At 38.2% G+C, this 24,868-nt stretch overlaps 1 protein-coding gene across 3 annotated transcripts in view; it reads right to left on the reverse strand.

Moving 5' to 3' along the window:
- Positions 1-24,868, reverse strand: part of LOC118749737 (splicing factor 3A subunit 1) — a 147,724-nt gene that overhangs the window by 36,464 nt on the left and 86,392 nt on the right. For all 3 annotated transcript variants that reach the window (XM_036484529.1, XM_036484523.1, XM_036484516.1), the window contains one exon: positions 6,497-6,664. In XM_036484529.1, coding sequence (XP_036340422.1) covers positions 6,497-6,664 — 168 coding nt within the window. The remainder of the gene's footprint in view (positions 1-6,496; positions 6,665-24,868) is intronic.

The raw sequence follows: 24,868 nt of genomic DNA on the forward strand, positions 1-24,868 counted from the left end.
AAACGGTCGCAAACTGAACTTATGGGAAACCTTCCCAAAGAACGCACAACTTTTTCCCGAGCATTCACAAACACGGAGGGGATTTCGCCGGCCCGTTCGACATCAAGTACTACCGAGGGCCGAGGATGTCGCATGCCAAAAGGCTACGTTTGTCTTTTCGTCAGCTTCTCGACGAAAGCCATTCACCTTGAAGCTACCAGCGACCTTAGCACCGCGTCCTTTCTAGCCGCTTTCGCAAGATTTGTTGCTAGACGAGGATGTCCAAAAAATGTTGACTCTGACAATGGTACTAACTTTGTCGGAGCCTCACGATCTTTACGAGCGGAATTTAAAGCATTTTTAGCTGAGCCACGCAATAGCACCCTCAGTAAATATAGCCATCAAACCTGAGAGTGACATTTCATACCCGCTGCAGCCCCTCACATGGGCGGTTTGTGAGAAGCTGGAGTGAAAAGTTTCAAAACCCACTTTAAAAAGGTTGCGACCGACCACAAATATACTTTTGAAGAGTTCAGCACACTCTTATGCCGTATTGAGTCTTGTCTCAACCGCTTACCCCTAAATGAAAGTCCAGCCTCAATCGTAAATCGATGGAAGAAACTGAAGACCCTACACCAGACATTCTGTAGGAGATGGAAAATGGAATACCTCACCGAAATGCAGAAACCCATCAAGTGGAGACATCCACAAACCAACTTAAAGCTAGGAGACCTTATCGTCGTTAAAGAGGAAAACCTGCCACCGAACGAATGGAGATTGGGAAGAATAGTCAAGCTACACCCAGGTTCCGACAACCGAGTAAGAGTAGTCGACATCGAAACAGCTAAGGGAGAAATCAGAAGGTCAAGTGCAAAATTGGTCCTACTTCCGCCCAACAATGAGAACAGCACAACCTCGCAGTAAACTTCTTACCTACTCTTCATTCCACTTCACAAAAAAGCCCATCTATTCCACTTCTCTTCACCCTGCATCATCCTAAATCTCAAATCGCAAATAATGCAGCTACAGAGTTTCTAAATACAAATAATTTTGAAAGCGCATGGTTAAACATGCGTACCTACAGGAAGTTCTTTCGTTATAGCATAAGCATCATAACAATCGGCGAGTATATCAGTGAGATATATTAAAACAAAAAAAAAGGTGCTGGTTCTTACCCAGGAGCCCTGGATCGATCTGGTAACACGGAACCGACCATCTGAGATCTTTTATACGTTAAAATTTATAGAAATGGCGAAATTCCAAATTCACTGATTAGAACTGCAATGTTTAATAAGAGAGGAAATATGTACCTCCATAATATATGTATTTATATATAAGTAGTATATGTATAGGTGGAGTATTTTCATGGTTTCCTAGTAGTTATGCTTGTGTATATAAACCAAATTCCGATAGCGGGTCGCAAGTTTTCTACTAGTTTTGCGGTCACGATTATTGTCGTTTGAGATTGAAAACGAGAATGTGGGCGTGAGTTTGAGTTGTGAATTTTTAAATTATTACTTGTTGATACCCACGCAAGAACCACATTAACAAAAAAACCGATTTAATTTAACAAATATTTCTTTCAAGTATTTATACCTCTGTCCTTATAGCGCAGTCGATGAAGCCGTATTCAAAAGTAAACAACATCTGCTATTTTTATACGACATTCCTTTAATAATTAATTAACTCGGTTCACCAAATGGAATTCGAATTTATTATCACAATAGTTCAAATTTAAAACGGGCTGCATAAGCTTCCCTTCAAGTCAAATGAATTATCCGTTTATACTTGTTTTCTAACTGATGTGAGAAAAAAGCATCTGAAAACAAATTCAAGTCAATACACCTTTTAATTTCAACGAGCTTTGAAATTTAGTTTATGCATCCGTTTTGAATTACAACGTACTGGGTCAAAGCGCTTTATGTGTCGGTATAAACAAGGTATGTATATATATTTGTTTATTTGTTTAATTATCTACCGGACACTGTCCTCACAGATAAGCAGGAAAAAAATAACACGTTATAAAAAATAGTCATAATATTTATACATACAGGATAACAACAACATATGTTTAAATTATTTCAAAATAAAATAATCATTGATATTAATTTTAAAACGTTCTCTACATGAGTAAAAGTCGACGTAATTACAAATAGAGTTACATACACAAATGGATTAGTGAATGGCTCTTTGCTAGCAAGTTTCGTTTTTCGCGTTGGTACGTAAAAAATTTATTTTTCTCTTAGAAGCCTCTCCGGCGCATAAAAAGGTATAATCGAAGGTAGTTCTGGGGAATCGATTTTGTTATCGCATATATCCTTGATGAAAAGGATACTACAAATTTTTCTCCTGTTAGCAAGGTATTGTAAATTCAGTATTCTGCATCTGAGTTCGTAAGATGGCATAGATTCATAAGAAAACATGCGTCGAAGGGCAAATTTAGTAAAACGCCTCTGAACTCTTTCTATGCGGTCAGAGTGAGTGACAAAATCTGAGTCCCAAATAATGCACGCGTATTCCCAGATAGATCTCACCAAGCATGTGTAAAGACTTTAAAGTGTGAGAGGATCTAAAAAGTCCTTTGAGTTACGTTTGAGAAAACCCAATTTAGAGTTTGCCGCACAGACTATATGTTCTCTGTGAAAATCGATGTTTAGTTTCGAGTCTAAGGGCCAATTTCACAATGCGTAGTTAACTCAGAATCGGGAGTTAACTACAGAATTTTGCACTGAAAATCTCTAGTTAACTGTCGAGTCTGAGTTAACTACGCACTGTGAAATTGGCCCTAAGTACACACCTAAATCCTTGACAGTGGTTACACGATTAAAGGGCTCGCCGTCGTTAAATGTGTAATTATACTTTATACAGGCATTTTTACGAGAAAATGTAATAATGTTGCATTTTGAGAAGTTTAAAGAAAGACCGTTGCAATTACACCAGCTTATCAGCACTGATATGTCTAACTGTAGTATAACACAGTCTTCTAGGTCTTTTACTCGATAGTATAGTTTTAAATCGTCGGCGTACATCAAACAGTTGGAACATTTCAAAGTTTGGATGATGTCATTTATAAATATTGAAAAAAGCAAGGGGCCTAAATGACTACCCCGCGGAACCCCCGATGTGACAGTTATAGATTTAGACAGGTTGTTGCCAATTTTAACCACCAATTTTCTGTCTTCTAAGTAGGGCTCAAGCCATTTTAAAGCGTTGGAGTGAACTCCAAGCTTCTCGAGTTTAATAAGAAACAAAATATGGTTTAGGGCTGTCAAAAGCTTTTACAAAGTCCGTGTACAGAGTGTCCACTTGTTCACCCTTTTCCATCGCATTGACCACGAAATTTAGGAATATGGCAAGATTTGTATTGGTGGATCTGCCTGGGTAAAAACCGTGCTGCTGCGTAACAATATAACTCTTAAATGCTCCAAAGAGCTGGTTGTTTACAATTTTATCCAACAGCTTTGGAATGGTAGACAGTTTTACAATGGGGCGCTAGTTTTCAGCTAAATTTCGTAGGCCCGACTTATAAATTGGGGAGATAAATGACGTCTTCCACTCGCCAAGGAAGTCACCGCTTTCAAGGGGCTTACTGAAAATTTTGATAAGGGGCAGATAAAGAGAGATTGCACAACTTCTTAGAAACAAGGGCGGCAAAAGGTCATATCCTGCTCCTTTTGAAACATCTATGTAAGTCTAAAAGCGCTTCCAGAACTTGTTCTTCAGTGATAGCAAACTGTTCGATATTTGTACATTCCAGTAAAGTAGAGGTGTCAAACGACCCATAGAATCGAGCGAAAAGTTCACATGATTCTTGTGTTGTGGAAGCGATAGAGTCTCCAAAGGCCATGGATTTCGGGATGCCATTAACTTTACGTTTTGAGTTCAAAAACAACCAAAATAATTTAGGGTTAACTTTAATATTAGTCTCTAGTGAATTAATATATTTGTCGTGTACAAATTTTGATAAGCATTCAAATTCTTTTCTACGCTGGACAAACATTTTTTTTGTCATCGATGGAACCAGTTTCTCTAAATTTTTTTGTGCATTATTCCGCTGATTTTTCAGTCTTAGTATATCTTTCGTGTACCACGGAAAGGGCCGCAAAGTTTGCTTTAGCATAATTAAAGATATATTTGGGTTCGCTATGATCATTTTCGTACATATAGAATGAAAATTGGATTGCAATTGCTTTATTATGAACCGATTCACAGGTTAGAAGTATATCATATCTATAAATATTAAAGGCAATGTCATTATTTATATATGCTAAATCTAGTATTCTGCTTAGGTCGCTTACAATGTCGTTAATTTGAATTAAGTCAAAAGAATATAATGTATCACAAAGCAAGTCTTCAATATCCCTTTTAGAGGTAAAATGAGTTAAAATGCCATCTTCAGAATTTTTTCCCCATTGAATAGAACCCCAATTAAAATCACCTATAATGCATGGCGTTTGATATTGTTGCAAAGAGTCCATAATAAGGCTAATATTATCAATATGTGACTTATATATGTCGTAACCATTATTAGGTGGGATGTAACTTACAATAAAAAAGATTTCATTAAAACTATCGCGATGCGTTTCATCCATATTAACAGCGACACAGATTTGCTCGATGTTATCGCCAGTATGAAAAAGTTCTACCTCATGACTAGGAAGGGAAGATGACACTGCAACCAATATGCCGCCACCTCTAGTTACTCCAGCCTGTAGTATTCGGTCTTTACGATAAACTTCATAGTAATCGTCCAAAAGCTCTGGGGATAGAAAATCTGTAGTTAGTCAGGTCTCAACAAGTATGATAATGTCGAATTCGTGTGTTGCAGCTGATTCGTACAGAGCATTTGTTTTCGTACGCAAACCGCCAATATTATGAAAATAGACAGAGAGCTTAGAATTTCTGACAAATGTATCCATCAGCGGTTTGCTTCCATCGGGGGCCTTTTTTGAAAAAAATCAAATGGGCGAATCTTGACTTCTTCTGGTCATAACTCCGAGTCTAATAGCTTATTGATGTAAGACGGTGGAATTCCGATTTTGAAATTAACCCGTAGATTCGCTTGGATCATCTTTTTTTATTACCTTACAGCAGGATATAAGATTAGCATCGATATTTGCATGCCTAGCAAAATAAGCGGAAATGTCTTTAGTTTCAACGGAGGGTTTGAACGAGCTTAAGTGAAACCATTTGAGACGAACAGCAACATAAAGTTCGCAGTTAGCGTTGGAACCAACAACGGTGTGACGCGTTTTGTCATTTCCGTTTGACTTAGCATTTTTCTGACTGTTTGAACGATTTGAGCTTTTGTTGTTGTAGCCGGCCTTTTTGGCACGTAAGCGGGTAGGATCATCCTTACTGGCCGCAGTGTCAACAGCAGCAGCCGCAGTGTCAACAGCAGCAGCCGCAGCATCTACATATGATTGTAGAAAGCGATTGACTCCGGTTTCTGGGGGCGCAGAAGCATTCTCAATTACACCAGTGCCTTCGTTTAATACAAGAACAGCTTCATCGTCGACAGAAATTTTTGCAGGAGAGATATTTAACGGCGGAGCTTGCGTTGTTAGTGGACGTGATACGTTATTAGAGTTGCTGTTGTTTGCGACTTGAACATTCTTCGAACAAACAACATCACCAGAAGCATAATTTGCCCGTGAAGCATTGTAGGAAGGCGAGACAGCAGAAGCGACAGTTAAGTCATGCAAATTAGGAGAACGATGATTAAAGTTGTTATTGCATGCACTTAGGCAGACACTAGAGTTCGTTGAATTTGCGAAAATGCGATTGGCGGCATTAACATCTGTGTTTATACCCTTGGTGTTGTTGTTGGCAGGGTTATATATTGATTTATTAGTATTATCAACTTGGGTATATATATATATTGCTGGTAAACGTCAGATATTGTTTAATAGCTCGTTGAGGTATTTCCAAAAAAATTTGATAGTCAAAGTTATACCTTTAAAAATGAAAGCTGCAGATCGACCACAAAAGGAAAGGAATTGTCCTTCTTTATTTTGTTATTCAAATAAATAAACTCTTTATGGGATCACACATAGTTATGTACATTGGGTACAAACAAATGTTTGGAAGTACCCGGCAAACCAAAGTTCCCGAAATCTTAACAAAAATCTTTAATCATTTCTGTAGCGATTTTTTTTACGAAACTTCAAGGAGGGTTATGTGAACTCGTGAAGAGGTTTCTGTACGAAAAGTAAAGAGGATTCTGACGAAATTCTGCAAGAAATTCTTCACATAGCAGCATTATTTTCATTGCTTTACATAGGTGCGTATTCGCATGCTTCAGCTAAAATGAGCCAGCAGCAATTTTTACACAAGAATTACTAGGATTTTTTATCATGCCATTTTTGGTATAACAGCGACATTGTATATGACCATATGTATGTAAATTACTTATACCCAAATTCATAAAAAATAAAGAACACTTTAACTTATTTTTCACGAGCAAGGCCATTAGTAAATAACGAAATAAGAAAATTTAGATTTTTTAATTGCTCACATTTATACGGCTTGGGATCGATATGTGCCCGCTGATGATGGTGTTGTGTACTCTATTCTTTATGAGTTTTGATGTGGTTAATAAGTGGATTTTGCCGGCGCGAAGCTTTAGCGCAGATATTGCATGTAAACGGATAATCCAAACCGTGAAGCGTTCATAGCTGCGAATCTGAAAATGCATTTATTGAGTTGTTTCCACATAATTTAAACACATCGATCTTAAGGCAGAATTCGACTCACTCGTATTGCAAACTATGTTTAAGATTAAAAATTAGATTACATATTAACTTACTGCTATTATACTCAAAATACTATAAAATATATGACCAAGCCCATAATAAACAGCGTAACACCCATACCGGCCAAAATTACATATTTATCCTCCACAAAGCGTCGTTCTATTAACTTCATAGTGATTAGAAAGGCCTATGTGCTGCCGATAGCGTGAATTCGACGTTGGGCGCCCTTGAGAGTTTCTCGTTGGTTAACTAAACTGGACAGTATATTGCCTCAAGATGCAATCATATCAGTTGCGTGTGATGGTGCAAAAAATAGTCTATGTCAAGACCCGTTTCTGTTGCACCTGAATTGCTTGAAAAACGATGGCTTAATAGTTGTTCACGCTCAGAAAGCTGAATCAGACGATGTTGTCGCTTGTCCCTATAAATTTGCAGCGAACTCTGTCACATTTGAACTGGTCAATGCGCATTTTCGCACTTGGACTTTGAGAAGCGGGCCCTTAATACAGCAGAACATCTAAGCTAGGGATGCCCAAATCAGCACATATGTGTCGCGGGCGACTGCGCGTGCAAAGCTTTGCACAGCGGTGCTGGGCAAGCGCGGAAGAAAAAAGTTATCGGAAGGGGAAAACGAAGTCAACAGAATAGTGAGATTGTATGTGTGACAGTGATGGAAAATGAGTGTGCATTGTGCCATTTTCGGCCCTTTCGGAAGCAGCCGGCACCTTCAGCACAATCGATTGATTTTCGGCACTATTTTTGCGTAACTCAATGCAACTAATAAATATTTCTTTCGGATCCGCAATTAAAAATATTTTTTTTACATTTAATCGTATGTGCTTAAACTAATAAATGATAAAAACATAGAAACGCAAGCAGAAGAATCTCCCTTCCACATTCTGCATATGCGCTTAACATTTTTGTTTAAACAAATTTGTCGAAATTTCATCTCTAAAGCAAATATTAAATATCATTTAATATATACTTTAGATTTAAATAATCATTTTTAGTGGTGGGCGAGTCCGAGATGTTTAAATGATCGAGATAGTACATTCAATTCGCGTAAATTTTTGAGAACTTTTTTCGTTGAAGGTGTTGCACTTTTTTCCATACTGAAATTTGTGTACATCATTTATTATTGTCTAAGAAAAACTATAAAATAAAGCTTAATTTAAAATATTGGAATAAAAAGCAACAACGCTACACGCGCATTCATCCATATAACATAAAATGCGAACGTTCGTTATATGGAAGAAAGTGCGCAACACCGCAAACAGAAAAATTCAAAAAATCAATGGTATTTTCTAGACACTTCAAACTTGCACCTTATTATACTAGAATGAATGGGCTACAAAAATGTTAACCCAAAACATGTCTACAAATTCTGAACAAAAACTGTGAAAATTTGATGAAACTTTGTTGATTTTTTTCATTCTTTCAAGTTTCGATTTATTTGCAAGGTTTTTGTTTGATAATGAGCTACAATTTTATAAAAAGAATAATTCAAATTATTTAAAAAAATAAAATAAATACCGGGTGACCGTGTAATTTGGCAAAGATGAAGACAATGATGATAAAACATTAATACACTATATAGGTTAGTTCATATTAAATTACATAAAATGAGATCAGTACCGATAAAATGGAAATCCTCAATGGAAATTTTTAATTTCAACGCATGGAATTTACATACATTTTTTTACTTTCAACCACCGAATGGCTCAATTACTTCTATTTCTGCAGGGTCGCCATTAGGTAAATTGAATTTCCAAAGATTTTTTCAAAATAAATAGCGATAAGGGATATTTCACCCGCCGGCGATAAGAAATCACAATCACCATAACGCACATCACTAATATTACTGTTTACAACCACGTTTACATTCAAAATTACAATTCATAATTTCGTTTTGAAGCAAATATGAAATATAGGTATATCCATTTACTTAAATGTAAACGGATTAAGCATCAAAGTGCTAGAAGATATTTGAGCTTTTGGTACAAAAAGTATTTTTGATGTTGAAATTGTACTTAAAGTCGGCAAATTGTACTTTTGTGCATTTTAAAATTAATTGTACTGAAAAAAGTACAATTGTACTTAAAATATCAACACTGATTCACTGGCGCTGTACTTGCTGTAGCGATGCCAGATTTGAGCGTACCCACTTTTTTACCGATAATAACTCATGCGAGGGATTTGGGTATTGGGCATTTTACAAGCCTATAAGGAAGTATACATATCTGTGTTCGTATAGAATAGTATCTTATGTCGGAAGACTGGCTTTAGTATAATGAACCATTCGCAGCATACGATTGCGAAAGACTCACTGGCGCCGAGTCGTTGAAGAACTCTTGGAAAATAAACGTAAAGGAGGCAGTTGCGATGCTAGAAAGTCAATATTAGTATAAAGTCTCATAAAAAAATTCCTTGTGGTTTAAAGAATATAGGAAATGGTACATTTTACTAAAGCCAGCCTCCCGAAATAAGCTACTATTTCATACGAACACAAATATATTCGTCTACCAATAATGTTGATTATTTTAATTAAGTCCTAAGATAAGTTTGTGAATCTTGTCAGTGTTCAATGTAAGAACCAAAAATCAATACCCTCGCCAATTAGAACTTTTGCTTTAAAAGAAAAATATACATAGCGCATTTACTCAATACTTAGTCACTGTTTGAGCATTGATGTGCTCAGCTCACTGTTGCCAAGGTCGTGCATTTTGCACTAAATTTAGTGCTTTTGGGAAACCAAAAAGCCAAAATAATTAGAATTCAATGCTTGGTGCGGTATTTAGTGATGCTTTTTTAATGTAAGCACACTAAATTCATAGGTACATATGTACGTATGTATACACTATACACTAATATTCTACATTAAGATGGAATTCATTTACTGAATAAAATGTGAGGAATAGGTAAATTAAATATGTTTTGCGTTGTTATAAATGTATTGAAATTAATTTATTAATAAAAACGTGAGGAAATGGATATGTATATACCCTTTTTACTGAATCAAAAAAATTATTAAACATGATAATAAAAACTTGGCGCTTTTGTTTTGGAAAAATTGGCTTTTTCTGGTGGCCTTATGCCACACTGGCTCAGTTGTCGCAAAAGTACACATACATACAGGCATTTTTACTGAAAATAAGTGTGTAGTGGTTAATATTTATACGATGCCATCTCCGTACAGCTCACTTCACCTTGTCTAGCACGCTAGCGTGCGCGCAGTTTGCTCGTGACGTCGACTGCGTGCACCTCTGCTGTGCATCCCTAATCTAAGCGATCACAATTTGAATTCGCTGAATCTCATTTGCCACATCAGTCGTTTCAGAACCGCTTATTTGTGCTAATTTCTAGAAGTTCCGTTCAATTTCTTACAATACGAATCTGAAAATGAAATGAATGAATTAAATAACACTAATAAAATACTAATTACTACCAAACTTACCCCGTGCCAAATCCAGAATGAAATTTTCAGTCATTCAGGAAGTTATTGCAGTGTCAAAACTTTGACATACGGTATTAGCTCAAAGTTTGACATACGTGATTGGGCGAAATGCGAGCCTTCATAAATGTATGGCAAGCTGCACCAAGTGGTTGTCAGTTGCACAACTTGATAATAAACTACGACAAAAAAAAATGTATTTTGCGGTGCATGCTGTACAGTGTTGCCAAGTTATTGTAGTGAGAAAGCGTCAGTTTGGTTGTCAAAAAGCGTCTTTTGCATGTTAAAATCGACAACATATAAAAAATTTTAATAAACAGAACCAGGAAGCCTTTCGGTTTTTTTTTCATTTATGCTAACTTCTGATTGCTGTACGTAAGAATACAAATTTTTACTCTTTTTTACGAATTTTTTTAAATTCGCATTTCCTTTAACGCAAATATTTTTAATTGGAACAAAATCACAGTTTAATCTTCATTTTTTTGTTCTCAAACTGCAACTTAACTATGTGCATTAAAAACTGTTCATACTTACTTAGTTTTCTATCTGGCAACACTGATGTTGTACTGTTTACTGGCTTAAAGTGAAAGTACATAACGTCCATTGCGTCACCGTCACCGTCACCGGCAGTTGTCAAAATAGCTGATTCGGTGCATTTGTATGAAGTAAGTTACATGAACAAGCTGACGGTGACGGTGCCGCACAAATTAGATCAACTCTCAATTTTGCTTATGCGTTTGCATCAACTGACAACTATTCAGTGTTTTGTTTACATGTTTGAACGTAAATTTTTTCAGTTTGTGAAAATTAGATCATGGAAAAACGAAATTTAAAAAAATTATGGAGCAAAACCTAATGGAAGAAGTGCAAAAGTAAAACGCAAATTTTGTAAAGATTAGCAGCGATTTTATGATTTTTCGGACGCTACGTCAAATGGATAGTGTGTAACTTGACGCATAAGCATCGTTGACGGTGATGGTGATGGTGACGGTGACGTTGTCGCAATGGATGTTATGTACTTTCACTTTTAGCCCGTTCTCGGACCCATAGTGAGGAAATTTTCTTACGCCGTGCCAGGCCAAGCAGTGAAACTCACCACAAAACCACAAATGGCACCTTTTACGAGATTACAAATTTCACGGTGGGTTCGGGGAAACAGTGATCGGACAATTTGTACTATGTAAAGGTCTGTTCGATGCAAAAGCAAATGGCAACAAATGTAATGAAATAAAATCTTATACCGATGGTCGCCTTCCACTGATCTCTTTTATACCCAAACACGAAACCTTACGCTCAAATTCATAGAAAATAAATAAGACTTTAACGGCTTTATAAACTGAAATTTTTTTATAAAAACGCCACTTTGTAGAGCTCTGTAAGTCTATTTATTTTTTAGGAGTAAGACCATTAGTCTATACTTAATACCGCACAAGTACGCGAAGACTGAAAGTCTAAATTGGCCCAGTTTTGTACCTCGTCAATCAAAACAAATTAAATAAAAAAACAAAATGTATATATATCTATATGTACATAAGTATATCACAAGTATATATAAAATGTGCTTTCACGAGACATACAGGCATACATATATTCGCACTTGCCACCCAACCCAAAACTAATAGTACGTAACTTTTCACACCTACGGGCATAACTACGAGACTCATTTACAGAATACCTAGTTTCTTGGCCAATCGCGCTCATGCGGATGAACGCGCTGATAAATTTACGGTTCTATGCCGGTTATGCGGCGGAGCGCATGGCATTCGACTATGCCCCCTTTACCGCGGCAAGGCGATCGAAGCAAGGTTGCGTGCAGTCCTGCTGCATAAATATTGCCCAAATTGCCTCTCGCCGTTCCACCGCCTCGACATGTGCAGCAGCAAGGATCGATTACACCGATGTCGCGAAAAGCAACACACCTGGCTCCATTGAGGCACTCTCTATTGACGTTACGCAGCAGACGAAGTCGTGGGCGCAGCAGGTCGAAGAGGAGGAGTTGGAGGGGTTAGAGAGAGATAGACTCTTCCCCACATGAGGGACAAAAGCGGAACTCTGGAACTGGCACACCCAGACTGTTAGACCAGTTACCACCACGCGCGGGCGACGCGGAAACTCGTTCTTTCCGCTCGCCAACGCGTACACACCAGAACTAGCGCGACGCGGAAGCTCCATCTTTCTGCTCAGAAACGCGTCAACAACACAACTGGCGACAACACAGCGGCGCGGAAACCAGTCCTTTCCGCCCGTCATCACGATCGCAACGCAAGCCAAAATGACGTGACGGCGAGGAAACTCGTACTTTCCGCTCGTCTAAGCGATCGTCTAGGCTACACAAATCAGCCCCATACCACAAAAACCGCACAAATGACAGCAACATTAATAGTCGTGCCTTAGTCGTGCTCCACCGACCGATTTCCGAACGGGCCGCCTAACGCAAAGCGCAATACCAACTCCGATTCGTGCGCTTGTCCCCATCGCGCCGACCGCGATATTGCGGATTGAAGCAAGGGGCCGCCTTCATTTGGTCCGCGCAATGATTGATCCTTGCGCAAAGAACTCATTGGTTGATTCGGAACTGGTGAGAGATCTCCAGCTGAAGAGCAACGGATCAGGACGTCTTCAGCGTTGCACGCTCGCCATGCGAGGAAGATACGGCAGCTCCGACCGGACTACGACACAAGCAGTCGTGCTGGACCACCATACACGCCTGAGTCCACCGTCGAACCTGGACCCTAAGGTTGCGGCTCCCTTCCAGTACATGCTATTGGCGGATCCGCAATTCTTTCGCGCGTCACCAATACGCCTCACACTAGGCCTCGATTTGCATGCGGAGATGATGGTGAACGGGACCACCCGTCTCCTGTGGGTGGCCTGCTGGTCCAGGCGGCCATATACGGTCTTCGGGAGCCTGCCAACCATAAACGTAGAGATTAAGAAAATAAAACCACACATACACACACACCTTAAAATTGAAATAAAAAAGTGCATTGAAATTCCAACCACGTCTGTTTCAATTAACAATGTCCTTTTCTCCACAGCCTCAGATGAGCTGGTCGCGACGAAAGCGTGGGCGAATAAGCAGATCCGCGCAGTACAAAATCCGCGCTGCATATTTGAATACCATAAGACTTTCCTCACGTGCGTGTGACGGTTGAGACGCGACTCCTTTTTCTTACGGCTTGCTTACCGCAAGGGGGCCGGTATGTTTAGGTCCGCGACCTAATTATATTGCACCACCCTAATAAGCGTTTTGTCACTTGATGTAAGAGCACACAAACACATATATAAGTTACGGCTAACTTTCCAGCCGCTAACAATAAACCCCACTGTACGGTAACTTAGTTGAGGGGAAACTTAACGAAAGTTACTGTGCGGTGGGCTACATCCCTTTTCGTTTGTTAGCACTTTTTCACTTCTTAGAAGACAGCAAGGAGATCACGTCAGCTATCACACCACGTTCGGTAAGCCAACTCTTGTGTGCCAAGCTATTGAAACTCATCGATAATAACAAATAAAACGACCTTTAATTTCATTGCACTAAGACCACAGTTTCTTTTATTTATTCTTATTTTTCGTTACATTAACCTTACGCTGGTGCGCTCCATCTTTGTGACACGCCACCTGCGTACATACAAATTTTTCACTGTTTTATTATTGCGGCTATTCTCGACTGCATTCTAGGGAAGTAAAATGATCGTAAAAGCTGCAGTTTTTTTAGCGCGCACTGCGATGTGCATGCTTGTGTTCTTTTACGATTTCATTCTCTTGTTCGGCTTCGTCCGTTAGGTCAGGTAACATTTTCCGCGTGAATCCAATTTTATAGTTTCTGAAGTGTAGAGGGTATATTTCCGGTATTTTGCCGAGAATGTCCTCTTCTGTGTTTAAGCCGTTTACAACTGACGGATTCAGATATCGTTTTAAAATTTCAAATAATTTCTCTTGAGAATAGTAATTTTCAGTAACAGTATGTCTGTGATATGTTGGGAAAATTTTATTGAACCTGTATGAGGAAATTACACCGACATTTAGGAATATTTGATTATTAAAGGCGTTTATAGGTGCCTCCGTTATCGGTATTAAATTATGTTCGGAGCTTTCATCGCTATGCATGGTACCTGTCAATGAATTTATTTGGGGCCGTCGTGAGAGTGCATCAACGACCACATTTGCCTTTCCCGGTTTGTAATGCTTCAAGATGGCTTTCCATCTTTTCATTTTATTATTGTTGTTTTTTGTACTAAGCGCATACGTCAGTGGCTGGTGATCGGTAAAGATTTTAACCTTAGCCGACCCGTAAAGGTAGTTTCGTAAATTACATAAAGCCCAGATAATCGCCAACATTTCCTTTTCATTTGTGGCGTAATGTTCTTCTGTCTGTTGTTAACTGAAAATCTTGTGAATAGTCGGGATGTATGAGCATCAGTTCCTCTGCAGTGAGAGATAATTTAATTTTTTTTAAAGGCTTTTATTGCGTTTTCATCTAGTGATATATGTCTTTTTGTTGAAACGCTTTTGATGAAGCGGCGATAATACCCTGAAAGTCCCAAGAAGGCACGAAGATCTTGAGGCCCTTGTCGGAAATAATAAATTCACTCTTATCTAACTGTATTTTTAAATTGGCGTTCTCTTCAGTCTAGAAAATGATTTTCATGTCATTGAAATGAGTTTCCTGGTCCTTGCTGAAGATGATAATATCATCCATATAAACATAACATCGCTTGCTTCAGCCCAAAAGGCAGTCGAGTAAACTCGTACTTACCGTTATTTATACAAAATGCTGTTCTTTCAATATCCGATTCTTTAAGTGGTATTTGGTGAAATCCACTTTTTAAATCGATTGTTGAAAAATATTTGTTTCACCGAGTTGTGCCAATGCATCTTTGATTTCGGGAATGGAATATTTGTCGGGCACTGTTACTAAATTTAACTTTCTATAGTCGACCACCATACGGTATTTCTTTTCTCCTGATGCGTCTAGTTTCTTGGGTACTACCCATACAGATGGTCGAATGATCCCATCGCGTAAGTAATCCTTTATTTGTTTGTCAACTTGTTCTTTTAAGCACATTGGATAAGGGTAACTTTTAGTATAAACTGGTCTGTCTGTGGTGGTGCGAATCTCGCCTTTTACTGTGGTAGTAAAAGTTAATTTTTCTTCGCGGTCGGTAAATAGCGTTTTGAAATTACTAACTTTTGCAGGTTTTCTTTTTGAATTTGGTTTAAATGATTGGAATATTTCCTCCTATAGAGGTTGCGAAAAATGGGTTGTCATTTCTAATGGGTTTCTTCACAAACTGGGGATGCACATAATTTTTGTTAGAGGCAGTGTCTGTTAATATTTTCATTATCTTCCATTGCTTGTTTTACATTCAATCTAAGGCAATGAAGAGTTATTCATTTTAAAAATGAATGTCTGTGAAGTCAATACTGCTACTTCGTTGTTATCCCTAACCGCTTCGTAGTCCTGGGTTTCAATATTATAATTACGCTGTCTCTTGTCAGTATAGAGCTGGGTTATCGCAGGTCTTTTACCCTAAGGCGTGTTGTTTAGCTTCGGTCGATTCATGTAATTTATATTTCGTGTTTGAGCACTTTGGTCTACCTCCATTGGCTCTGTTTTTTTTTTTGCTTAGGGCTAAGAGGACGAGGAGGTGGTACAGAATTGTTTCTAACATTATTAGGATTGTTATAATAGGTATACCCAAACCCAGAATTTAGAGTAGGGTTGGGATTTCTTGGATACAAATAGGGGCTCCCCTTAGTATTGGCATTAATTCGGTTATTAGGATTCCTAGGGGGAATCGCCGGATGTGTTGCGTTAGGATTATGAAGGTTTTTTGCTACTCCATGAGCATAATTAATCCTTAAGTATTGGTTCTCTAGTTTTTGACAAAGGTGTAAAGCTTGAGGGAGATCAACTGGTTCCCTCATTCCCAATAGTTTGGGTAAGTCTCCATTCCATTCAGAGCTTTATCTCGATATGTTTGGGTCATAATGCAGAGTGTTTCAAGACTCATTTCCATACAGGATATTTTGTTTCAAATAAGCGATAAATATGAGTAAACACTCTGATAAAATTCTTGTGCAGTTAACCGTCCTTGTAAAAGTGAGTTCATTTGATATTCGAGAGTGCCGAGATATCGCTTATCAGCACAATGGAGCGTAAGACACTTGCAAATATACTTCCAATTTAGTGGTGTATTGTACGACTCCAATGCCGCATCCGCTTGTCCTGTAATTTTATTTCTTATTACGCTTTATATTCCGAAGTATTTTGGGGTACCGCAGATAGGTTCATAAATTTCCAAGAGCTTAATTCCCTTGGCTCACCATAAAATTCTCGAAGACTACTAACTACGTCGGGAATTTTGTCGAGTTCACCTATATTATTTCCGTTTGTCAAAGTAATGGTCTGATCTACTTCTATTGTTTGGGTTTTAACCGACTTCCAAAAAAGGAGGAGGTTATCAGTTCGTCGGAATATTTTTTCATTCTATTTTTTTAAATTTTTTTTTTATGTATGTTACCGCTTTCGATAATTATTTTTGCATCGGAAAGGTAGTGTCTCAGAGGTGGTCAAATACTAATCTGGTTAAGATCCAATCAGTGGATCATGAGATATATATATATACATTTTTTTTTATATATGAGAGTTGAAGTGGTTTTTTTGCTAAAAACTAATTGTCCCTTTGTCCTAATCTAGCGTCGACTAATCTATTTACGAGTTCTGTAATTTGGTTACTCATTTCCATAGATGCTTCTGCACTTGGTTCTGATTGATTACTTGTCAACACAGGAGGCCTTATCAAATTATTATTTGGCATTTTGCGATGTTTCTTTATGCTCTCCTTATTATGAACAATATATTTATGTTTATCTTGAAAAAATTTTTTGCAACCTCTTCAGGGAAGAGGGCCCTTTCTACTCCAGAGGGTCCGTATAAGGAGTCGTGGAACTAGGGTATTATTATAAGTTGAAGGATCTCTTGAGTGCTTCAACTTTGTTGTATTTTGTTATGATTTTACAGTCTGTTATTGCTGTTATCCAATTTTTCAATTCAAATTTATATTTGTGCCACACTGTTTGTGATATATTTTTTCACAATATTTTCCTTTGTAATAGTAAGAATTAAATTTAATTTTTCGCATGAAATTGTTTTTTCTCTATTTTTTCAATATTCCAATTATTATTACCTTTCGTCACTAAAATTCCCTATTATTAATTTTTAATTTTTTTTTTCAATATTCCAGTTATTATTACTTTTCGTCACTAACATTTCCTATTATTAAGTTTTCAATTTTCTTTTTCAATATTCCAATTATTATTTTTCGTCACTAAAATTCCTTATTACTAAATTTTCAACTTTCTTACGTTTAATTCATCGCTGCTCCTGGTGGAGTTATCCTTTTTGCTCTCGTCTGCGCAAGCGGGGCGATGGTCGACGACACTACAGGCTGCGTTCCTTTTGGATCCAGTAATTTCCACGGGGTGTTCTTGTAATTCGGCGGCTTCTTTAGGCGATCTGGCTACTTATCGGATTAGTGGCTTGCGTACGGAACGGCGGCTAATTGAGGCAAACTGACCGAGAACACGATTATTTTATTTACGCTTTAGCAAAGTTATTAGCGAATGGTACGGCAAATGCTTAAGGCGAACTGACCGATAAAAAAAATTATTTTTCCTTTACACACTATGGCACTATGCTCCTTTTAGGCAATTGGCCAAAATAACTTTATTTACTTTTATTAATTTTCGCGCTTACTGACTAAAGAGCTGCAAAATTCAACATTTTCTGTAAAAATACCCTTTTCAAAATTGCATGCATCGCTATGTCATGTCAACTCAAACAAGGTTTTATGCCATATCATTCCATCTCAAACATACTATTTTAGCATGTCGTTGCTACTCATGGTGAAATAATAACAAGGTGTTTTCAGTAGCGAAGTGTTTGTTGTAATTTTGACAAGATCGGCATGCTTATTTTCAGTGCTGCCGATCTTAATTTTTATAATGCTATTAGTTGGGAAATTGTATTTAAAATACTCCATTTTAGTATTTCATTTTATCGTGATTTTTAAAGAACTTGGTGTTTTCAGAACGATATTAATATTTAAAATTGCTGGATTTGTATAATTTTTGTCCTCAAAATATAAAATATAAAAGATATCGTAGTTATCAATGCAAAAAGACGTACACAAAAATCGTATGGAAAGGCGATTTTTCATATTAAATATCTTTTGCTGCATTGTCATAATATCGAGCCAAATGGACTACTGATACACTAGAATAGAGCGGCAGCATGGTTAAATTACGACTTCGCTTATATTATCGATATTTATGTGTTTTAATCTATATGTCAGCCGCTGTGGCGTAGTGGCAAGCAGTGCGCGCTCCACTCCGCAGCACTTGGGTTCAAGCCCTGGTCAAAGCAACATCGCAAAAAATATATAAAAAAGGTTTTTTCTTAACAGCGGTCATCCCTCGTCAGGAAATGGCAAACCTCCTAGTGTATTATTGCCATGAAAAACAGCTTCTCATAAAAATGCAATCGCCGTTCGGAGTCGGCGTAAAACTGTAGGTCCCTCCGCTTTGTGTGACAACATCAAGGCGCACGCCACAAGTCGGAGGAGAAGCTCGGCCAAACACTAACATATGTGTAAGCGCCAATCTATTATTATTATTACTAATCTACTGTACTTTTTTATAACTTACAATATATGTGCAACCTGTGTGGAGCTTACGATACAAACATATATTCAGGCTTATAAGCCTGTAATTAAACACTTTTCTACATTTAATTTGAAATAGTACGCACGAACAGATTAAAAGTAGTAAATAATTAGTACTTTTTCTACTACTTTAAAATGTGTGACCGGAATAGACCTGCCGAAAAAAAGTGAGGTTAAGTTACTGACAACACCTTGTTATTATTACACCATGGTTGCTACTTATTTATTTATTTATTTGAAATGAAATATACATATAAATAATTATATTACACAAAAAGGCACTAGCTGCTGAGGCTATCGGCCTGAGCTTATTCTAACAGATTTGATAAATATCTATAAAGTATCTTTAGAACGAAAATATTATAGGATATATATACATACGATAGTTAAATTTGGTATATAAGTTTCGTTTGATAAATAAAATCGTGTATTTTTTAATGTGGATTTTTTAAGTAAGTCTGAAGGTTTGTAATTTTGAAAAATATTTTTTCTGGCATTTGAGAATTTTGGACAACAATCCAGTATATGATTTATGGACAGTGTACAATGGCACCTCGAGCAGCTTGGACGAGGTTTCCCCAATAGCAAATATTCGTGAGTTGCTTTGGTATGCCCCAGTCGGCGCCTTGTGTATTTTTGATTGCTGAGCTGAAATTACTGACGGAAGGATAGACTTTCTGCGATCTGGGTTGATGACAGTGTATGCATGCTGATACTTGGACCAATTATCATCCATTTCTTTTGCGATGTGTAACTTCAAATAACGTGAAATATCCGCTTTTACGGTGATGTTGTTATAGATGCATGGTGAGCTACAGACATTTTTTGCTTCTATATCTGCACGTTCGTTGCCAAGTATACCACAATGTACTGGAACCCACATTAATTTAATTTTTGTTTTGAATTTATTGAGTTTGGTGCGCACAACTTCAATCAAGGGTTCTTTATTGCTTGAATTTTGTAGCGCGTTAAGTGAGGCTTTACTGTCCGTGCAAATAATGTATTTTCCTTTGGCGGTAGAAGCGTAGTTAGTCGCAAAGCGTATTGCAAGCATTTCTGCAGTAAAAATCGAGCTAAATGAAAAAAGGAGTCCTTTATTAATAAGTTCCCCTTTATCCGAGACAACCGCGAACGAGGTGTTTTCCTTATCTTTGGAGACATCTGTATATATGAATTTCCAGCCTTTCGAACACCATTGATTTTCAATGTCTAAGAACATAGGAGGAGTGTTTTGTTTGGAATAATCAAGTAGTCGGGTGATAAATATTTCTTCTGCTGAGCTCCATGGTGGAAGTTGCGGTGTTGTTGTAAGAATCGGTTTAAGGGGAATATCAATCTCTTTAGCAAATTCTGTTACTTTACAAATTGTTGAGGGCAGTCGTAGATTCCGAGCCCCTTTAACAGAACTTTTCATATCCTTGTTCATATCCTTATCAAACGGAAAATGTTTTGTTTGGCGCGATCTCTTAGTTCCGGAAGTCCTGCTTCGACCAACAGATTCTTTATGGGAGTAGTTGGAAAGGCTCGTAAACTTCTACGAATCGTTGAGTGGTATGGCGACAAGATGGGTGCGAACGTGCGCTGTGAACACTGTCCATAAATGGCTAATCCATAGTCAATTACAGATACTATTAAAGAATTTATAATGCTTATTAAACTAGTTTGCTGAACATTACTGTGTTTTGATGTAAGATATTTAATAAAGTTTAGTCTATTATTCAACTTTTTCTTAATATATTTACAATGTTCCTTAAATTTAAGAGTTTTATCAAAAGTTATACCTAAAATCTTCAAATTTGAAACGCTTTCGATTATGTGGTTTTTATACATTAAATTAAGGTTTTTGCATTGCTTTTCTTACAAATATGGAGCATATTAGTTTTTTGATAGGAAACACAAGCACCTGAGTTAAGCGCCCAATCAGATATGTCGTCGAGTATATCCATAAAGTTTTTTTTTTACAACATCAAGGTTGTTATTTTTCGAAAAGTAAGTACATCATCAGCGTATAATGAATATTCTACATTATATTTTTTGATAATGTTGCTTATCTCATCGAAGGCTATAATAAAGAAAATTACCGAAATAGGGGATCCATGTGCATTGTACAGGGATACCCTATCTGAAAAAGTATTATTTATTTTCTAAAAGTACGATTTCTTAAAAAACCTTTAATGAAATTAAAGATTTTCGTACCGATTCCCCATTTTCTGACCTGCCGAAGGACCTGTACTACTATTCTATCAAATGCTTTCTCAAAATCTAGACCAAGGACAGTTACATGATTCCGACTAGAAATAGCTGTTTTAACATAATGTTCGAAGTGTAAGAGTGCGTCAGAAGCGCCCTGTCCTGTTTTGGAAGCCATTTGGTTGTGACTAATATGCTTTTCTTTTAGAAGAAACCACATAATACGCTTAGCCATAATCTTTTCTAGCACCTTACTGAGGCATGTAGTAAAGAAATTGGCGGTAACTTTTAATATCGTCTTGCGGCTTATCTGGTTTTAAGATTGGTACAATATCGGCATTTTTCCAACTTTGTGGATAATTACCTGTTTCAAAAATGTTATTAAAGAGATTTAGCAGCCTGTTTTTAATGCGAAGATATATATGTTAATATCTAATGAGATCCTGTCATATCCAGGGGTTTTACTCTTTAAAGAATGGAGGACTTCGTTTATCTCAAAAGATGTTATACATCCTTCAATTTGTTTTGCAGCTGCCGATGTATGTTGTGGGCGTTATATGTGTTATTTAAAACCATATTTTTCCCCGAAATGAAGTTTTGTCCAAAGTTTAAATCACTGGAATAGGCTGACCAAGTGGAAGAAATATATTTGGCTATTTCGTTAGAAGCAAGCAAGTTTGAATAGCCACGAGCTTGCTCTGTTTAAAGGACCCGGTTAAACGTTTGATATTTTGCCATATTTGCCTTGGGGTCGAGTTAGGGTTTATCGAAGTTGTTAATTGTTCAAAAGTACCCCTTTTGGCTTGTTTGGAATGATATCTAAAGGCCGCTTTTGAGTTTTATACGCGACGAGGTTATTTTCAGTTTGTTTATTTGTATATACCACCCACGCGTTTTGTTTTTCTTTTCTTAGTATTGCAATATTTTTATTCCACCAAGGCAGTGGTTGTTTTCTAGGGCAATTTTTTGATTGTGGTATGCTCAAGTGCGACGATTCCCCCAAGATTTTTCTTATGTTTGCTACATCTTTGTTTATATTAACCGAAATCGGATACTTGACAGATAAACCACTTCAGTCTTTCACACAATACGCTCGATAAGACCTTGTAACCTATGCTTAGAAGGCTGATCCCGCGGTAGTTGGCGCGAATGGCGGGGTCACCTTTCTTGTGGATTGGGCAGAGCACACTTAAATTCCAGTCATCGGGCATGCGTTCATCTGACCATATTCTGCACCAGAGTTGGTGCAAGCACCTTATCAACTCCTCGTCGCCGTAGTTTAATAGCTCAGCTGGCAGGCTGTCAGCTCCAGCGGCTTTGTTGTTTTTCAGCCACGTTATTGCTATACGTACCTCGTCATAGTCAGGCGGGGGAACGTCGACTCCGTCATCATCGACTCCGGGCTCGGGTTCTTCTTCTCCGCAGCTTTCCGTGCTGCTACCATTTAGTAGGGCGGAAAAGTGTTCCCCCCATAATTTAAGTACGCTCTGGACATTTGTTACTTGGTCGCCATTATTGTTCTTACAGGAGTACGCCCCGGTCTTTAAACCTTCCGACAGTCGCCTAAATCTCCGGTAAAATTTTCAGGCATTCTTCCTGTCGGCTAGCATTTCAAGCTCTTCGCACTCATACGCAAATACGTCTCACTTCCCTCTTCAGATCCCTATAGCGGTCCCACATAGCGCGCGATGCGCCCGATCGCAGCGTGGCCCTGTAGGAGGCATCTTTTTTCTCTGCAGCTTCCTGACACTCGTCATCGTACCAGTTGTTCTTTTGGGCTCGCTGAAATCCGACTACTTCTTCGGCGGCGGTACTTAGTGAGCGGGAAATGTGGTTCCACTGCTCGCATATGTCGGTTTGTTGAAGAGTGCTCTCTGAGAGCAGGTGTGAGAGTTGAGTGGCGAGCGCTGGCTGTCTGTTGTGATTGCAGCTTTTCGACGTTAAGCTTTCCTTGCATATTTGGGCGCACCTTTTTTTGCTGCACAGAGGCGGGTGCGTATCTTGGCTGCAACAAGATAGTGGTCCGAGTCTATGTTTGGGCCTCGGAGTGTGCGTACGTCTAAAATACTGGAAGCGTGCCTTCCGTCTATCACAACGTGATCGATTTGGTTTCTCGTTTTTCGATCCAGACAGCCACGTAGCTTGATGGATCTTTTTATGCTTGAACCTAGTACTGCATACTACCATGTTTCGGGCCCGGTCGAAGTCGATCAGCCTCAATCCGTTGTCGGACGTTTCGTCGTGGAGGCTGAATTTTCCGACGGTGGTTCCAAAGATCCCTTCCTTGCCCACCCTGGCATTGAAGTCGCCAAGCACGGTTTTGATATCATGACAGGGGCAGCGCTCGTACGTGCGCTCCAAGCGCTCATAGAAGAGATCCTTGGATACCTCATCCTTCTCTTCCATCGGGGCATGGGCGCAGATAAGCGAGCTGTTGAAGAATCTCGCTTTGATGCGGATGGTGGCTAGACGCTCGTCCACCGGGGTGAACGACAGTACTCGGCGACGGAGTCTCTCTCCGACCACAAATCCAACTCCGAATTAGCGCTCCTTTACATGGCAGCTGTAGTAGACGTCAAAAGGCCCCAGAGATTGCTTGCCTTGCCCCGTCCAACGCATTTCTTGGATGGCGGTGATGTCAGCGTTTGTCCTTACGAGGACATCAACCAGCCGGGCAGAGGCACCTTCCGCATTAAGGGTCCGGACATTCCAGGTACATGCCCTCAAATCGTAGTCCTTTAAACGTTTGCTGTGGTGGTCATCATAAGGTTATGAAAATAGCCAACGTAGGCTTTTGGTGGAGTGGGTGCAATTGTGTGGGGTATATACGTTTCTTGCAAAGATACAATTGCTGCATTGAGTTATTTTAAAAGAATTTGTAATTCTTGATAATTGCTCCAGTGCCCTTTAAGATTCCATTGCATTATGCAATCCATTGTAAATGAAAAACCTGAAGTGAACAAGAGGAAGATATTGATCGTATTTACGTTACTTGTTGTTCTATTCTGTGTTTATTTAACCCATATAATCCCAGCGCCCCATTTTTAAAACGCTTAGTTTATTTTAGTTATTAAAAAACGTAATTGTCTATTACCACAAAATCCTTAAGCTACATATTTTTAGATTGTGCGGCAACACTATCACGTGTTTTGTTTTCACCATAACCTCACTTTGTTTTTCAAACGTGTGAAAGAAATTTGGTGTTTTGTACAATTTACGATGTCGCGAAATAATAAGTAAGTTTATGTTGTTATATCTTCAAGTTGTAATATTTTTTTGTTAAAGTTTATGAATTTATCTTTGTTGAGTGGAAAAGTAAAATCAAAAGTGGTTTTTATTGGTTCTGTGAAGTTTTGTAAGAGATATTTTGTGACGCCCCATTTTTGGGGCGCTGAGCACATATGCCCACATGTTTTTTCATAAACTTTTTGTTCACATTTGTTAATTTTCAGTAAATGTATGACACATTTTTTCTTTCCGATTTCTTTTTTTCTGCTTTTTTTATATTTTACGGAACTATCTCCAGTAGTTACTAAAATATCGCAGTTTTCGTATTTCTGAAAATTACCGTTATATGGGAAGTAGGCGTGGTTATTGAGCGATTTTAGAAATTTTCGGCCATTTGGTATGTTGTGCGAAGGCCAACAACTGTGCCAAGTTTGGAAGAAATTGGTGCAGCGGTTACCAAGATATACACATGTAACCATAAGTGGGCGTGGCTACGCCCATTTTCCAAAAATTTATAATATTCTTATTTTTCATCT

Source organism: Rhagoletis pomonella, unplaced genomic scaffold (assembly GCF_013731165.1).
Source record: "Rhagoletis pomonella isolate Grant_MI unplaced genomic scaffold, Rhpom_1.0 Rhpom_scaffold_00001, whole genome shotgun sequence".
In the NCBI taxonomy this organism is placed as follows: domain Eukaryota; kingdom Metazoa; phylum Arthropoda; class Insecta; order Diptera; family Tephritidae; genus Rhagoletis; species Rhagoletis pomonella.